Source organism: Indicator indicator, chromosome 14, assembly GCF_027791375.1.
Source record: "Indicator indicator isolate 239-I01 chromosome 14, UM_Iind_1.1, whole genome shotgun sequence".
In the NCBI taxonomy this organism is placed as follows: Eukaryota; Metazoa; Chordata; class Aves; order Piciformes; family Indicatoridae; genus Indicator; species Indicator indicator.
Genome location: NC_072023.1, coordinates 2,939,108 through 2,953,705, shown reverse-complemented (window position 1 = coordinate 2,953,705; position 14,598 = coordinate 2,939,108). Strand labels below are relative to the sequence as shown.

Below are 14,598 nucleotides of genomic sequence, written 5' to 3'. Positions count from 1 at the left end.
GATGGGCAACCTGGCTCATGGGCGGGCGCTGCGGACGGAGACGACCTGCGGGCGTGACGCCCCCGAAACCTTCTGCGCCTACGCCGAGGGCGCCCAGCGCCGCTGCGGGCGCCTGCTGTGCGGCCGCTGCAGCGGGACCCAGGCCAGCCTGGCCCATCCGGCCGCCGCCATGGCAGACTCGCCCTTCCGCCTGCCCCGCACCTGGTGGCAGTCGGCCGGGGACGCCCCCCGTGACACCATCCAGCTGGACCTGGAAGCTGCCTTCTACTTCACTCACTTGATCCTGGTCTTCAAGTCGCCCCGGCCGGCCGCCATGGTGCTGGAGCGCTCCCAGGACTTCGGCGAGACGTGGAAGCCTTACAAATACTTTGCTGCTAACTGCTCGGCCGCCTTTGGGCTGGAGGATGATGTGAGGCAGAGAGGAGCCATTTGCACGTCCAGATATTCCAGTCCTTTCCCCTGCACTGGAGGAGAGGTAGGTCTGCTGGGGTGGGGAAGGGCAAACCCTTGCTGCAGCCATGCTATCCCTTGACAGCCTTCACTCCGCTGTTCACAGTTATTTTACTGCTCCACCAGCCTTTGTCATCACATTTATTTCCCAGGGGGAATGAACACAATTCATTCCTAGGCGATGTAGGCACCACTCTGCCCCTCGTTTTGCTGAGCTCTTAACTGCCATCTTTTCTGAAAATGAGAAACTCCTCCTCCCTCGCCCAGTGAGGCTCCTCATAGGACTACGAACCATGGAGTCAGAGAATTATTTCATTTGGAAAAGACCTCTATGATCAACACATCCGACTGTTGACCTAACACCACCATGGCCATTAAATCATGTCCCCAAGTGCCATGGCCACACATTTCTTGAACACCTCCAGGGATGGGGACTCCACCACCTACCTGGGCAGCCTGTTCCAATCCCTGACCACTCTAGCAGCAAAGAAATTTTCCCTACTCTCCAACCTAACCTTCCCCTGGCACAATTTCAGGCCATTTCCTCTTGTCCTGTCACCTGATACTAGGGAGAAGAGATAAATCAGTCAGATGCTGCTGATTCCTTGGGAAAGTCGAAAGGATCATCATTCTTGTTGGTCCTCTGCAATCTCTGCAGCCATGTAGTTTTGGGCTGATGCAAACTGGTCCAGTTTTGACCGAAATGCAACTATATTAGAATTAGTTATCACCAGATTCACTTTAAATAGTGATTGCTTTCATTGAGAATTAAGTATACAACCATTCAAAAATAGCCACTGACCACACTTTGGATTGTTCCCACCAGCCATACTGGCCAGGTAATTAAGGAACTTTCCATTTCATCTTTTTTTTGTTTGTTTGTTTGTTTGTTTTTTTCCTCTGTGCACAATTATTCTCTGGTGAAATAAGCATGAAAAAAAAAAAAAGAAGAAAAACGTCACTTTTGCTAAGAGAGAAAAAAAGGTGTGAAAAATGATTTCCAGAAACAGCAGATAAGAAGTCATGCGTTTGGAAGTGCTACCAGTTGTACTCTATAGAGTCTTTGGTGCCTAAGTCTGCCCTGGTGGTGGAGACCCTCCCCTGGGAGCCGTGGTTACTCTGGGGTCCTCCTTGGGAAGGTGTCCAGAGCGAGCAGCTCCTGGTCTTCAAGGGCTGCTCCCTCTAGTGGCTCAATTTAATAAGCGCGTGTGACAGTGGCATCAAAACCTCTCTCCGACCCAAACACACAGAAAGGAGCAAATCTGATTAGAATGGCAGAATTGTTTCACTTGGGAAAGACCTCTAAGATCATCCAGTCCCACCACCAAACTGACACCACCATGGCCATGAAACCATGACCCACAGTGCCATGGCCACAGGTTTCTTGAACACCTCCAGGGATGGGGACTCCACCACCTCCCTGGGCAGCCTCTTCCAATCCCTGACCACTCTTGCAGCAAAGAGATTTTTCCTAATCTTCAACCTAGCCCTCCCCTGGCACAATTTCATTTATATATGGATTTTCTGTAAGGACAGATCTCATGATACCTTCCTCCTAGATGTCCTTCTAATTATTGATTGCATTTATTAGCTACAACAGCTTCTGCATGATCCTTGCTTCTACATGATCTGTGCTACCTCCTACATGATCTCTGCTACCTCCTACATGATCTGTTAGCTGCCTAATGCAAATGGGTGTTTGTGCACCAGCACACACATGGTTAGCAGTGGAGTTAGGAAACCTGTTAGTTGCTTCAGTTCTGTCATTGTAGTTTCTGATGTGAACTTATTTTGAGGTTGTTGGAGGATTTTGGAGACCAGCATTCATGCCTAAGAAAAATAACTTCTTCTGACCCCTGTGCAATCTCTAGCATTGCTTTGCTTAGGAAGCTACTCTCTGCAGAGAGACTGAGAGCTATTTGTTCACCAGAGTGCATCTCTTAGCTGCATCTGACATCCTGCTCAAGGAGGCTCTGCCCCACAATCTCATCAGCTTAGAAACAAGGATCTCCAATCCTGCCAGACAGACCCAGGGTAGTTATTTCATTAGCCCAGCAAAGGGTTTAAAGCAAGTGGCTGGCAAAAGAAGCTGCTGTCTTCCTCTCTTCTCCTGCTTCCCTTTGCTTGTGCCCCCGGAAAGCTGCCTGAGCTTCCTTTCACAGTTCAATAGATAAAAAAGGGCTTATAGGAAAGATGGAGAAAGACTTTTCACTCTTCTGACAGGACAGAGTTCAATGCTTTTAAACTGAAATTAATTTACATTGGATGTAAGGAAGGTACTTTTCCTGACGAGGGTGGTGAGACACTGGAACAGGATGCCCAGAGAAGCTATGGAAGTATTCAAAGTCAGGTTAGATAAGGCTTTGAGCAACCTGTTCTAGTGGAAGGTTCTCTGCCCATGGCAGAGATTGGAACTCCAGCCCAGCCCATTGTGTGGTTCTGATTCAGGGGTAATTACAAAGTGGGATCTGCAAAAGAAAGAAGGGATCTGCACAAGTGAGAATTTCCCTGCCAGCCTCTGTGTCTCACCCCCTGAAACATGAGGCTATGCCAGCCTGTGACACAGGGCAGGGACTGACATCTGTAGCTCTTGGGCCAGCCAGTGGGACATGTCTGGGGTGTTCACAGAATCACAGAAGCACCATGGTTGGAAAAGACCTTTCAGATCATCAGGTCCATCTATTACCTAACTCCACCAGGACCACTACTGCACCACAGCCTTGAGCAGATTCCAACTTGTGCTCTGCTCTTTCAGCTTTCCTAGGGACCTTTCTGAGGAATGAGGAACCCCGGGCATCACTTGGGGCACTATTTGCCTTGTTTGTGCTGAGTGCTGTGTAGGCAGCACCCCAGTGTAGTTCTCACTGCAGTCACCCAGTGGAGTTCCTGCACAGCAGGATGGGGACCATGCCTGGTGAGAACCTGTGCAGGTACCAACCTCGGGCTGGCTCCTCTGCAGTTTGGTGCAATGTATGGGGAGAGCAGGATCAAGGATTTGTGTGTAAAAAGCAGAGCCTGTCTCAAGAGAAAAAGGAATTTGGTGGTAGTTGGTGCATCTGCAGTAGCATGCTGCAAAAACAAGCTGTTAGCAAGCTTGCTCCTTTGGGATCTCTTCTGGCATGGCTTTAGTCTGTGTTACTGCAATGAAGCTGTAAAAGTCAAGCTCATGTAATTATACCAGGTTGTAAACAAATGTTGAGACCAAGGGGCTGGAGCTTCTAAGTTTTTATTTGCAGGGCACACTTCAGTTCCATGCACTTAAACACCATTTTTTACCTGCAAAGTAATAAGAGCAGCTTTCTGGTGACCAGATGGCAAGCCTGCATGCTTAGCAAATATCACATTTAATTTATTACGGGGTGCCACATTCCAGCAATTACTTGTAACTGCCAATAGCAACATGTATCTCACCTAAAGAAACAGCAGAGTTTTGTGTTCTGTTTGCAGTTATATTGTGCTTTACTCCCACTTCTGATAGCACCTAATTTCAGACATGTGGAAACAGTAATTTGCCTCAAAACAGTGGTTTCAAAGAAGTCCTCATCTGAAGTGTCCAGGTCTGAAGGGGATTGTTTAACTGCAGCTCAGCTGCCACAGTTCTCTTTATAAGCATAAGCATAAATTCTTCAAGTGCTACTGGATGTCTTGGTTATGTTTTTAGAGGGTTCATTTTATTTTATTCTATTTTTAACTGTGATATAACAACTGCAACCCATGACCCAAACTGCATTGCACCATCTGCAGACCAGTTTCCCCCACTTCAAACATTTCCAAGCCCCAACTGCATTTCCAGGCACAGAGGAGTGAGGGCTCACAGGGGTTTGCAGGGCACTGGGAGCTCTGTACACTGCTGGCAGCTTGGTCACTGCCATAGAATCATAGAATTGTTTTGGCTGGAACAGACCTCGAAGGTGATTGAGTCCAACCATCAACCTAAGACCACTGTGGCCATTAAACCATGTCCTGAAGTGGCACAGAATGGTTTGTGTTGGAAAGGACCTCGAAGGTCATCTAGTACCAACTCCCTGCCATGAGCAGGGACACTTTCCACCAGCCCAGGTTGCTCAAGGCCTCACATTTCTTGAACACCTCGAGGGATGGTGACTGTGCCCCTGGGAAGAGCAATGTGCAAAGCTCAGTGGAGGCCTGAGGAGATGGTGATTCACCCTAAACACCACCAGAGCTCGGCACAGACCTATGGCTGGTTGGGCTGGTGGCTTCTGGCTTTATCCTTCTGCAAAGAGCAGATGGCACTGATCCACCACTGTTTCTGCTGATCATGACGGTGCCTGCCAGCCCCGTTTCAAGGCAGTAGTATGCAGAAGCTCATAGTACTTGGGGATTATGGTCCCTTTGTAATTAATCACCTGTGTTAATTTGGAGCAGGGGTGTATCTGCTTCAGTTTTTACTGAACAGAAAGATCAGTGTATTTCTTCTGCCCTCATCCTCTTGTGTCATTCCTTGGATGCCTGGCTCAACTCTTATGACAAATATCCTCCCTCATCACAACTTGCTGTGATGTTGATCCTGAGGAGATTTATGGTAGCACAGAAAGCAAGCTGCCAAGCCTCTGGGTTCATTTCAAAGACCCAGAGCTCAGTGCTGGGGGAGAAATGAGAGGTGCTGAAGCTGCTCTTTTCATCTTCTGCAGCAGAGCAGCTCTGAGCTTCCACTGGTGGTGGTGGTGGGACCAGGGTAGTGGAGGGCACTGGGAGAGTGATCTGTGCTCAGAGAGTGGCAGTGTGCTGCAGTCATCCAAGCTGGCTGTCACCACAGGGGTGGGAGCCAGGTGCTAGGTCTACTGGGGAGGGAAGTGGCAGGCATGTGCTCTGCTTTGCTACCTGTCCCTGATGCTGCAAACCCAGCATGCTCTGGTTATCCTCTGCTTTGGATGCATCTGAGTCCTCCACCTTGAAGCAGGTATGAGCTGGAAGATCAACAGCCCAATGGTGAGATTAGGAGGGGAAGGACAGATCTGAACAGGACTGCATGAGGTTTAAGGCTGCATGGCACAGCACTGGTGTCAGGAACACTGCACTGAAGTCCTGGGTTTGCTCTTAAAGGCTTTCTCAGTGAAAGTAAGCATGAGCTGACAGGTCAGCACATGCTCAGAGGCTTTGTTGAGCTGAGCCCCATGCCAGAGCAGCCTGGCTGTGGTCTGAGCTCATGCAAAGAAGAGCCATCCTTTCAGCAGCCAGGAAAGCTGCAACTTCTCTGCAAGAGTCCAGGAGCCAAACAAAACAACTGAGCCCCTCCTCAGTAGGGAGCAGAGGAAAAGAGGCAGATGGCAGGTGCCCACATCCTACTCCCTGCTTCCTGTTCAGAAATCCACCCGCAGGCTGGCACTGCTTCTAGGACCTCTCCCAGTTTGGCAGCTAGGGCCAAGCTGTACCCCATCATGGAGCCTGTCCAGTATGGGTGAAAGAGAAGTGGGAAGTAGGAGGAAACCTCAGCAAAACCTGCCTGAATTTCCAGCATGCTTCAAACCTGTGCCAGTTTGAGGGGTTAGGTTTGCGACACTGTGAAGGGGACAGAAAACTCCTTCCTTGTCAGGGAGTAATTTTGGATCAGCTGCATGCAGAGGGGTCACTAAAGGCTTTCCTGGTGCTGAGTTTAGTAAGTTAATTGTTTCATAGCAGCAGTGTCTTCTGCATAGGAAAAAACCTCTAAATGCTGGCCTTATATCATCAGTGTTTCAAGAAAAAAGGCTAAAGCCAAATTTTAAGCTGGATCACACAAGCGTGCTACGAATCCAGAGTATTCCCACTTTTCCAGGGTGTGACCCTTCAGCCACATGATTGCAAGGGAAACATAATCTGATCTAAGTAAACAAGCTGCAGAAGTAAACTCTGTCAGCTTCATGCTCAGACAGAAAGGCCACTGGTATCAGTATGCACAAAAGCCTATCTGCCTTCCCTCCCACAACTCAGCTCATGTTCATATTTCTTCTTTTCCACTCTAATCTTCCAGTTATCCTCAGCCAGAGAGCAGAGTTTGGGGCTCATCCCCCAGGGGCCCTGAGCAGATGTTAATTCTTTCCCCGTGAGCCAGGCTGACTGTCCACTCTGCAATGCAATTATCTCATTCACTTTACATTCCCATCTGTGGTCAATTCAGATTAGCTCGCCTGAGTGTCCCCATTTAGACAAGCTCCAGGATAAAAGGACTTACTGAAGCAGAGTCTCCTTGACAAGATTTTAGTAAATTGGTAACTTATTTGAGTGTTCATCTCTTCAGAATACTGCTAATAAATCATTTGGAGACCTCAGCTATTGTTGCTGCTTGCTATGAATAGGAGAGACCTACTTGCAGCTTGCATATATTCCAACAACCAAGTCTATCATGCTTTTCCCTTTTGAAACATCCCATGCCACTGTTTTGCTGTGGGCTGTGTGTATAACTGAAGCATTTTTATTGATCTCTGATGCCTTGTGGAGCAGAAAAATCTTCCAAGTGTTTTGCCTTGAACTGTTGCTGCGAGCAGCCTGCCCCCCTCTTTAACATCAGTCCTACTGATTCTACCTGAAATGAGCTGTGCAGAGAAGGATTGTGTCCTGCTTCTCACAAGGCTGGCCCTGATAGACAGTGAGGAGTTGCAACACTTGCAGGCACCAACAGGATTTAATGATGCTCAGTGATTTTCATTTGGAGTCCTAATTTTGGGTTGTAGAAACAATCTTGGAGCCTAAACAGCCTTTGCCACTCCGTTTTTTTTTTGTTTTTTTTTTTTTTGCCTCTCTTCTATGCCTGACTAAGCTTGGGTTTTAAGCTTATCATTGCTGTCCTTAACTGATGCTACATCTTCATTGCTCTGAAATCCTTCAAGGATCTCATGGATCACAGGAGATTTGAGGCCAGAGTTTGCAGGGCTTGGGACTCCACAAAGAACCTATGCAAATATGCAAGAATCACCTTGGGATCTCAGCCCATTAGAGGGCTGCAAATGGCTTTTCTAATCACCCTGTGCCACTAATGTCTGCACACAGAGATGAAACAAAGACCCGAGCTGATGAGAAGGAAAGAAAGCAAGCTCCTGGCTGGTGTTCAGCAGTGCTCAGGACATGTGAGGACGTGGCTAAAGAAATATGTTTTCAAGTCCCATCTCTACACTTTTTATAAGTGCATTTTGTAGGGAAAAAAAAAGCCCAACAAAACTCTTTAACAGCATCTTCCTGATCATTCTGTCTTTGGAGAAATGTGAATTGTCAGGCTTTGTGCAGGAACACCACATGCAAAGGAGATTCTGTTCAGCTAGGGGCCAGGGATGATGAGGGTGGCAGCCAGACCCAGCCCAGCTCTTTGCATTGCATCAGTGAATTGAGCAAACCGTGGGGGCCATTAGTTCATAAGCACATGAATAATGATTTCTAAGGGAGTTGCTAAGGAGATGAAGTAAATGGAGTCAATGAAATAATAAAATCATCAGGTTAGAGGGGACCCTGAGAGGTCATCATGCCCAGGGCATGAGAGGAGCAAGACACTTCTCTAGCCTTCCCATTGGCCCTTTAGAGGATTCACCCCATTGCAGCTGGCCCACAGGAAGGTATCATTGTCTCCTTTTCTCCCTGGCTTTTCCAGTGCTTCTGGCACATGGAGGTTGTTCCTCTGGGCTGGAGCATAGCCAGTGTTTAAGGGCACGTATCGGCAGTCCCCTGCTTGGAACAGCAAGTTGCTAACCACCGAGGATCAGGGCTTCTGGATTGGCCTCCAACTGTGGATAAAACAAATTATTCCTCAGAGAGAGCTTGACCAGCCTGTGAAAGAGACTGTATTGTAGGCTGCCAACAGCAGGAGGGAATGGGTCCCAGTGCTCCAGGAGACCCTTTCCAAACTTCTTATGTAGGAAGTGAAGGGCACTGTACCCACGTGAAACAAGAGGAATCTGGGGAGGCAGAATTTAATGCTCTAAATTGGCATCTGGCCTTGTCAGTGGGGACTATGGCTTCCCTTGAGAAAAGTGCCCCAGGATTTCAGTGGTGCAGCCAGAGCCCCTCTTCAGGCGCTGCACCCCACTGCTCCATTTCACAGCTCATTTTGGGCATGAAGGGAGGACTGACTCACTAATTCAGCTCTCAGTTTGCTGGCTGGCAGGCTGGAGTGCCATGTTCCTCTTTGGGATTCCTGGGTCCAACCAGTTACATGGGAAGTGTGTAACCTAAAGCAGGGAGCTGACACATCTCAGAAGTTTTGGATCAAAAGCTCACGGGGACTTAATCTGAAGATTAATCACCAGGCACAATGGCTGTCGGCCTGAGATACCCAAAGTCTACCAACCTTCAAAATCCTGCACAAATGGGGAAGTCCTCAAACTCTCCCTGGGCAACATTACCAGGAAGAAAAGAAGTTAATGTCTGAAACAAACTTACTAGACAGCGTCTGAACCGTGGCTCTCTGTCACCAGTCTCTGCAGCAGCCCTCAGTGCTGTGGGGGTGTTCCAAAGGGGGAGTGGGGGTGGGGGAGTGGTGCTGTTTCTCAGTGTGCATTTCCATATAATTCAGACAGATTGTTCTTTTTCCTAAAATTAAATGTAGCTCGTGGTAGCTGGGTGGTTCAAGTAGCCAGTTGGACACAAATAGACACAAAAGACACAAAACCTTCTTAGGCACAGACCCTTTTCATTGGAGATAAGAGCAGCTGCAAAAAAATACTCATGAAATCAAGTTACTCTCAGGCTGAAAGGAATCCCTTTGGGTCCTTGGTACTGCTGCAGTTCCTGAAATGCTTAACCTGCTGCCTTTTGCAGGCTTTTGCAGTGGTGCTTCATGCTCAGAAGCTGTCAAAGGGCTTATTCTGCAGCTCTGGGGAGTGAGCCAGCTTTCCTTACAGCTCTGCCTACAAACAGCTAAGTCCAGTCTTCTGTCTGGCTCTTTGGAGATAGCTCAGGTTTTCTTGGTCCTCCATACCCACAACAGGTAGGCAAAAGGGCTGGGGTTGTTTTGCCTGGAGAAGAGGAGGCTCAGGGGAGGTCTTATGGCTCTCTACAACTACCTGAAGGGTGGCTGTACCCAGGTGGGTCCAGTCTCTTCTCCTAGGCAACAAGTGACAGAAGGAGAGGACACAGTCTCAAACTGTGCCAGGGGAGGTTTAGGCTGGATGTTAGGAAGAAATTTTTCACAGAGTGATCAGCCATTGGAATGGGCTGCCCAGGGAGGTGGTGGAGTCACCATCCCTGGAAGTGTTTAAGAAGAGACTGAATGAAGCTCTTTGGTTGATTAGAAGGTATTGGGTGATAGGTTGGACTTGATGGTCTTGAAGGCCTTTTCCAAACTGGCTGATTCTGTGAAAAGCTGACAACATAAATCTTTGTGGGGATAAGGAAAGGAGGAGAATTGCTGGAGGAAAGAGTATTTAAACCCCATCTTTCTTGCTGATGGGTCAAAGGACTCCTTCATAATCATCAGCTGAAATGTGTTGGTTCATTTTGCTGTACAGGAGAGTGCAGCCTTGGAAACAGTGCTTCTGAAGACAAGAAAAAAACAGTAATTGTTTTCTTTGATAGTGAGTAGCTGGTGATATAATGCATCTGGAGGGTTTTGTGAGCCAAGCAACTGAGTGAAAGTTGTGATTAGGCAAAATAAAGCCATTGGGGGATAAACTCAGGTCTGGAAGAAAAAACTGTTAAGTGGAGGTGAAGAAATACAAAAGTGGTGAGCTGTTTGGAGCTGGAGAGGGACTTTTGGGTAAGAATCCTGCTTTGGCAGGGGAGGTTGGGCTCAATGCTCTTTTGAGGTCCTTTCCAGCCCCTGACATTCTATGATTTTATAATATTGCTTGAGAGTGGTCAGGCATTGGAACAGGCTGCCCAGGGAGCTGGTGGAGTCACCATCCCTGGAGGTGTTCAAGCAAAAGTGTGGCCATAGCACTTGGGAACATGATTTAATGGCCATGGTGGTCTTACTTCACAGTTGGACTTGATGATCTTAGAGGTCTTTTCCAACCAAAACAATTCTGTGATTCTGTCTCTAGCCAGGAGCAGTGCCCCAGGGAAGGGGCATGTGCCTGGGTGATATGGGTCTGTGTCCACAGCCTCTGCAGCTGTGCCTATATGTGAAGGTCTGGAGCAGGCTGCCCAGAGAGGTTCTGGAGTCTCTGTCTCTGGGGACTTTCAAGACCTGTCTGGATGTGTTCCTGTGCAACCTGTGCTAGATTCTATGGTCCTGCTCTGGCAGGGCGTTGGACTTGGACAGAGCCCTGGAACAGGCTGCCCAGGGAGGTTGTGGAGTCTCCTCCTCTGGGGACTTTCTAAACCCACCTGGATGCATTCCTGTGTGGACTACCCTAAGTGATCCTGCTCTGACAGGGGGGTTGGACCTGATGATCTCTTGAGGTCCCTTCCAACCTCTGATGTACTGTGAGACTGTGAGACTGTGACTTGATGATTTTTGAGGGTCCCTTACAATCCCTGACATCCTATGATCCTATGATCCTGTGAGGAGGAAGATTTCTGTGGATCACGTTTCTCCAATGTTGTGAGCATTTCCATCCCAGAGGGCCCCATTTTATCTCTGTGGAGATTTGCATCTTGACAAAGGTCCAGGCCCTTGCAGCTGGGGCTGGTGGAGGCTGCAGCAGCCTGAGATGCGCCAGTGACTCATGGAGAAGGTTTTGCTGGTGGCAAATCTTTCATTGATTTTGTTGACTTCCTCAAGCAACTTTTTGACTTCAGAGCCTGTTTTGTTGCTCTCAGCACCATTCATTAGCATTTTCCTTCCCACTGTGGAGATCTATATAAAGCTGTCCTTTCATTGCCTGTGGCATGTAAACACTCCAGGGTTCTTCTGGCGAAGGGACTTTTGTGTATTTTTAAGTCGAGGTCATTGTGGAGCAGGCGGTTACTGGAGTGCACCATGTTCATGGCTGCTGCTGGATTTATACACACAGCTACAGGATTGCATCTGTGCAGTGGCAAGAAGCTAAGACAAAGAGATGTGTGAAGCAATCAACAGAGCAAGAGCTGCTCACAGACATCAGAAAAAAGCTCTTCACAGAAACGGTTCTCAGGCTGCACAGGGAGGTGGTGGAGTCACCGTCGCTGAAGGTGTTCAAGAAACCTGTGGCCATGGCACTTTGGGACATGGCTTCATGGCCATAGTGGTCTTAGGATGATGGTTAGACTTGGTGATCTTAGAGGTCAAAACAATTCTGCCATTCTATGAAAGCTGGCATCCATGTGTCTGCAGGTGGGTGTGGGGTGCAGACCCATAACAGATTTCTGGGGTTGGTGGAGCCCCGGTGATGTGCTGACTCCTGAAAGAGCCTGGGAGAAATCAGAGAGGTTGTTGACTGAACAGGGAAGTCCTGCTGGTAAACACATCCTTGACCTCATTGACTCCAACTCAACCCAATCTGCACAACAGAGAATTGCTGTTTGTATGGGGTCCTACATGTTAGAATGCCTGGTTTGTATTTCACTCTAAAGCAGAGCTACTAACGTCTGGGACAGAGGGATGAGGACATTCACTGTCCTAGCAGTGCCAAGACCAGGCTTGCCCCATTCCCTGGCACTGCTGCAGGGTACAGCATGTCTGTGGGGCTGCTGGGCACAGTGGGAGTGATACAGGAGATCCCCTGGGAATTACAGAGTGGGCTCATGTTTAGCATCACTGTTTTCAAGTAGCCATAAAAAGAAATGTTTGTAGCATTTGGGAGTCCTGGCTCCACTGAAATCAGCAGCACAACTCCCCCTGAATTCCACACAGACAAGATTTAACTCTCTCTGTGGGAAGGCACTCAAAGGTTATTGATTCCCTTGCTGTGATTGCCTTTGCTAGAACTGCAAGCAGCAGTCAGGTGCATTAAATGAGGACAGACAAACAAGCAAAACTGGAAATCATGGAGCAAAGTCTGCAGGTGCATCGAGCAGAAATTGCTCTCATTTCCTTCACCACTCTCATCTGAATCAGGATGAGCAAAGTAGTCTCTGGGATGCACTTTATGGAACAGCAACAAATCCAAAATGCCAGTTTTTGTTGAAAATTATCAGCCTGGCATTTTCCATCTAGGAACCTCAATACAAGAAGGACATGCACCTGATGGAATGGGTCCAGAGGAGGGCCACAAAGATGATCAGGGGGCTGGAGCACCTCTCCTACAAGGACAGGCTGAGGGAGCTGGGGGTGTTCAGCCTGGAGAAGAGAAGGCTCTGGAGAGACCTAATAGCAACCTTCCAGTGCTTGAAGGGTACAAGAAGGCTGCAGAGGGACTGTTTACAAAGGCCTGTAGGGATAGGATGAGGGACAATGGTTTGAAGTTAGAGAAGATATAGTGGGATGTTAGGAACAAGTTCTGCACCATGAGGGTGGTAGAACACTGGAACAGGTTGCCCAGGGAGGTAGTTGAGGTCCCATCCCTGGAGATACTCAAGCTGAGATCTTTTGGATGTTGTTTCCAACCCAGACCATTCTATCATTCTGTGATTCCATGAATTGGATGTCTCCAGTTTGCATGGTTCCCATGGAATTTTCTTTCCAGATCTGAAAGCATCTTGTGTTCACAAAGCCATTAACAAGTAAATGTGATCAGAATGACATTGACAGAGACTTACCAAACCTGCCTGGACATGTTCCTGTGTGGCCTGCCCTAGCTTTGGCAAGGGGGGTTGGACTCAATCTCCAGAGGTCCTTTTCAACCTCTCCCATTCTGTGATTCTCTGGTTCTCTGATTTAAATGTGGATAAGTAACAAACCTTAGGGAGAGATGCAGAATGTGATAGGTGGCTTCTCTTGGGTTTCTATTCATATCTGCTTGGTATTTTTATTTTAGGGATGCAGGGAAAAAAAAAGTCTTTGTGTGTTCCTGAAAGAGAGGTGGGAGGAGAAAAAAAAACCTTTTGAAATGTGTGGGTATTTATTAGACTCCACAGTTCTGCCCAAGGGGCATATTGGTCACCAGCCTTGCTCTCTGACCACCTCCCTTGGTTAACCTTCTCCCTTATTGATGTCTTTTGGGCAGGAGATGCCAGAATACCTTTGGAAGGGAGTGTTTGCAGGATGGCAGCATGGGGCTGCAGTCTCAGTGTGCTTGCCAGTGTACAACACCTGGCACCAGCAAGCCCAAGCCCTGCTGTCAGCAGTGTGCTGGTTGCGACCATGCTTGGCAGGCTGACAGGCTGTGCAAAAGCACACTGCCACCATTCAGCTCTAAAATGAGCTCTAAATCTCCTTCCAGGCCAGGACAAAGCTTCCTCTGGCTGGATCTTGGCAGCTCTGGGGAAAAGCCAGGTCCTGGCCAAGAGCAATGCCAGCAGTGGTGGGGCTGGCAGAGGTGACAGCCAGCAAGCAAAGCCTGCAGACAGGCAAGCTGGCACTGCTGGGGTCATTAGTTCCAGAATCCATGAATCCTGGTGAGATAAAAGGGAAGCTTTCATCAGCTGTATAGGCTGCATCCCTCAGAGGGAGAAGACTATGATCACTGTAAGCAGTGCTGGCAGGATTCATAGAATGGGTTGGCAGGGACCCTAAAGACCATCCAGTTCCAACCTCCCCGCCATGAGCAGGGGCACCTTCCACTAGCCCAGGTTGCTCAAGGCCTCATCCAGCCTGGCTTGAACACCTCCAGGTGTTCAACATCACCTCCTCTCAGGGAGCTGTAGAGAGCAATGAAGTCTCCCTTCAGCCTCCTCTTTTCCACACTAAACACCCCCAGTTCCCTCAGGTGCTCCTCACCAGCCCTGTTCTCCAGACCCTTCATCAGCTTTATTGCCTTTCTCTGGACATTCTCCAGCCCCTCAATGTCCTTCTTGGAGTAAGGGACCCAACATTGAACCCAATGTTGAAGGTGCAGCCTCACCAGTGCTGATACAGGGGCACTATTTCACTGTTGAGAAAGTGTCACTGTAAGTGGACTGTACTGGTGACTAATTCATGTGTCAGAAATGTGTCATTGGATTCCACAGGCAGTTCTACAAGGTCTGTGCTGGCTCTGGTGTCTCACTGTAGCCCACTAGACCGACAGCTTTAAAATAAACCTCTTCAAGAAAGATACCTCTTCAAGAGAGATAAAAATCTACTTCAAGAGCAGATTTTTATCTACTGCTCTCAATTTCCAGCTTAAGCCAATATTTACCTGTTCAATAAGCCTGAAATTAAAATAAAGACTGACTGATAAAGTATTTGTTGAAACTTCAGAAGCCCTCCACTTCTCTTTC

The 14,598-nt window shown here is 48.2% G+C and overlaps 1 protein-coding gene across 1 annotated transcript in view; it reads left to right on the top strand.

Moving 5' to 3' along the window:
* NTN4 (netrin 4) overlaps window positions 1-14,598 on the top strand; it is a 38,634-nt gene that overhangs the window by 14 nt on the left and 24,022 nt on the right. The window contains exon 1 of the mRNA XM_054386454.1: window positions 1-475. This exon is cut by the window's left edge and continues 14 nt beyond it. Coding sequence (XP_054242429.1) covers window positions 2-475 — 474 coding nt within the window. The 5' untranslated portion in view covers window position 1. The remainder of the gene's footprint in view (window positions 476-14,598) is intronic.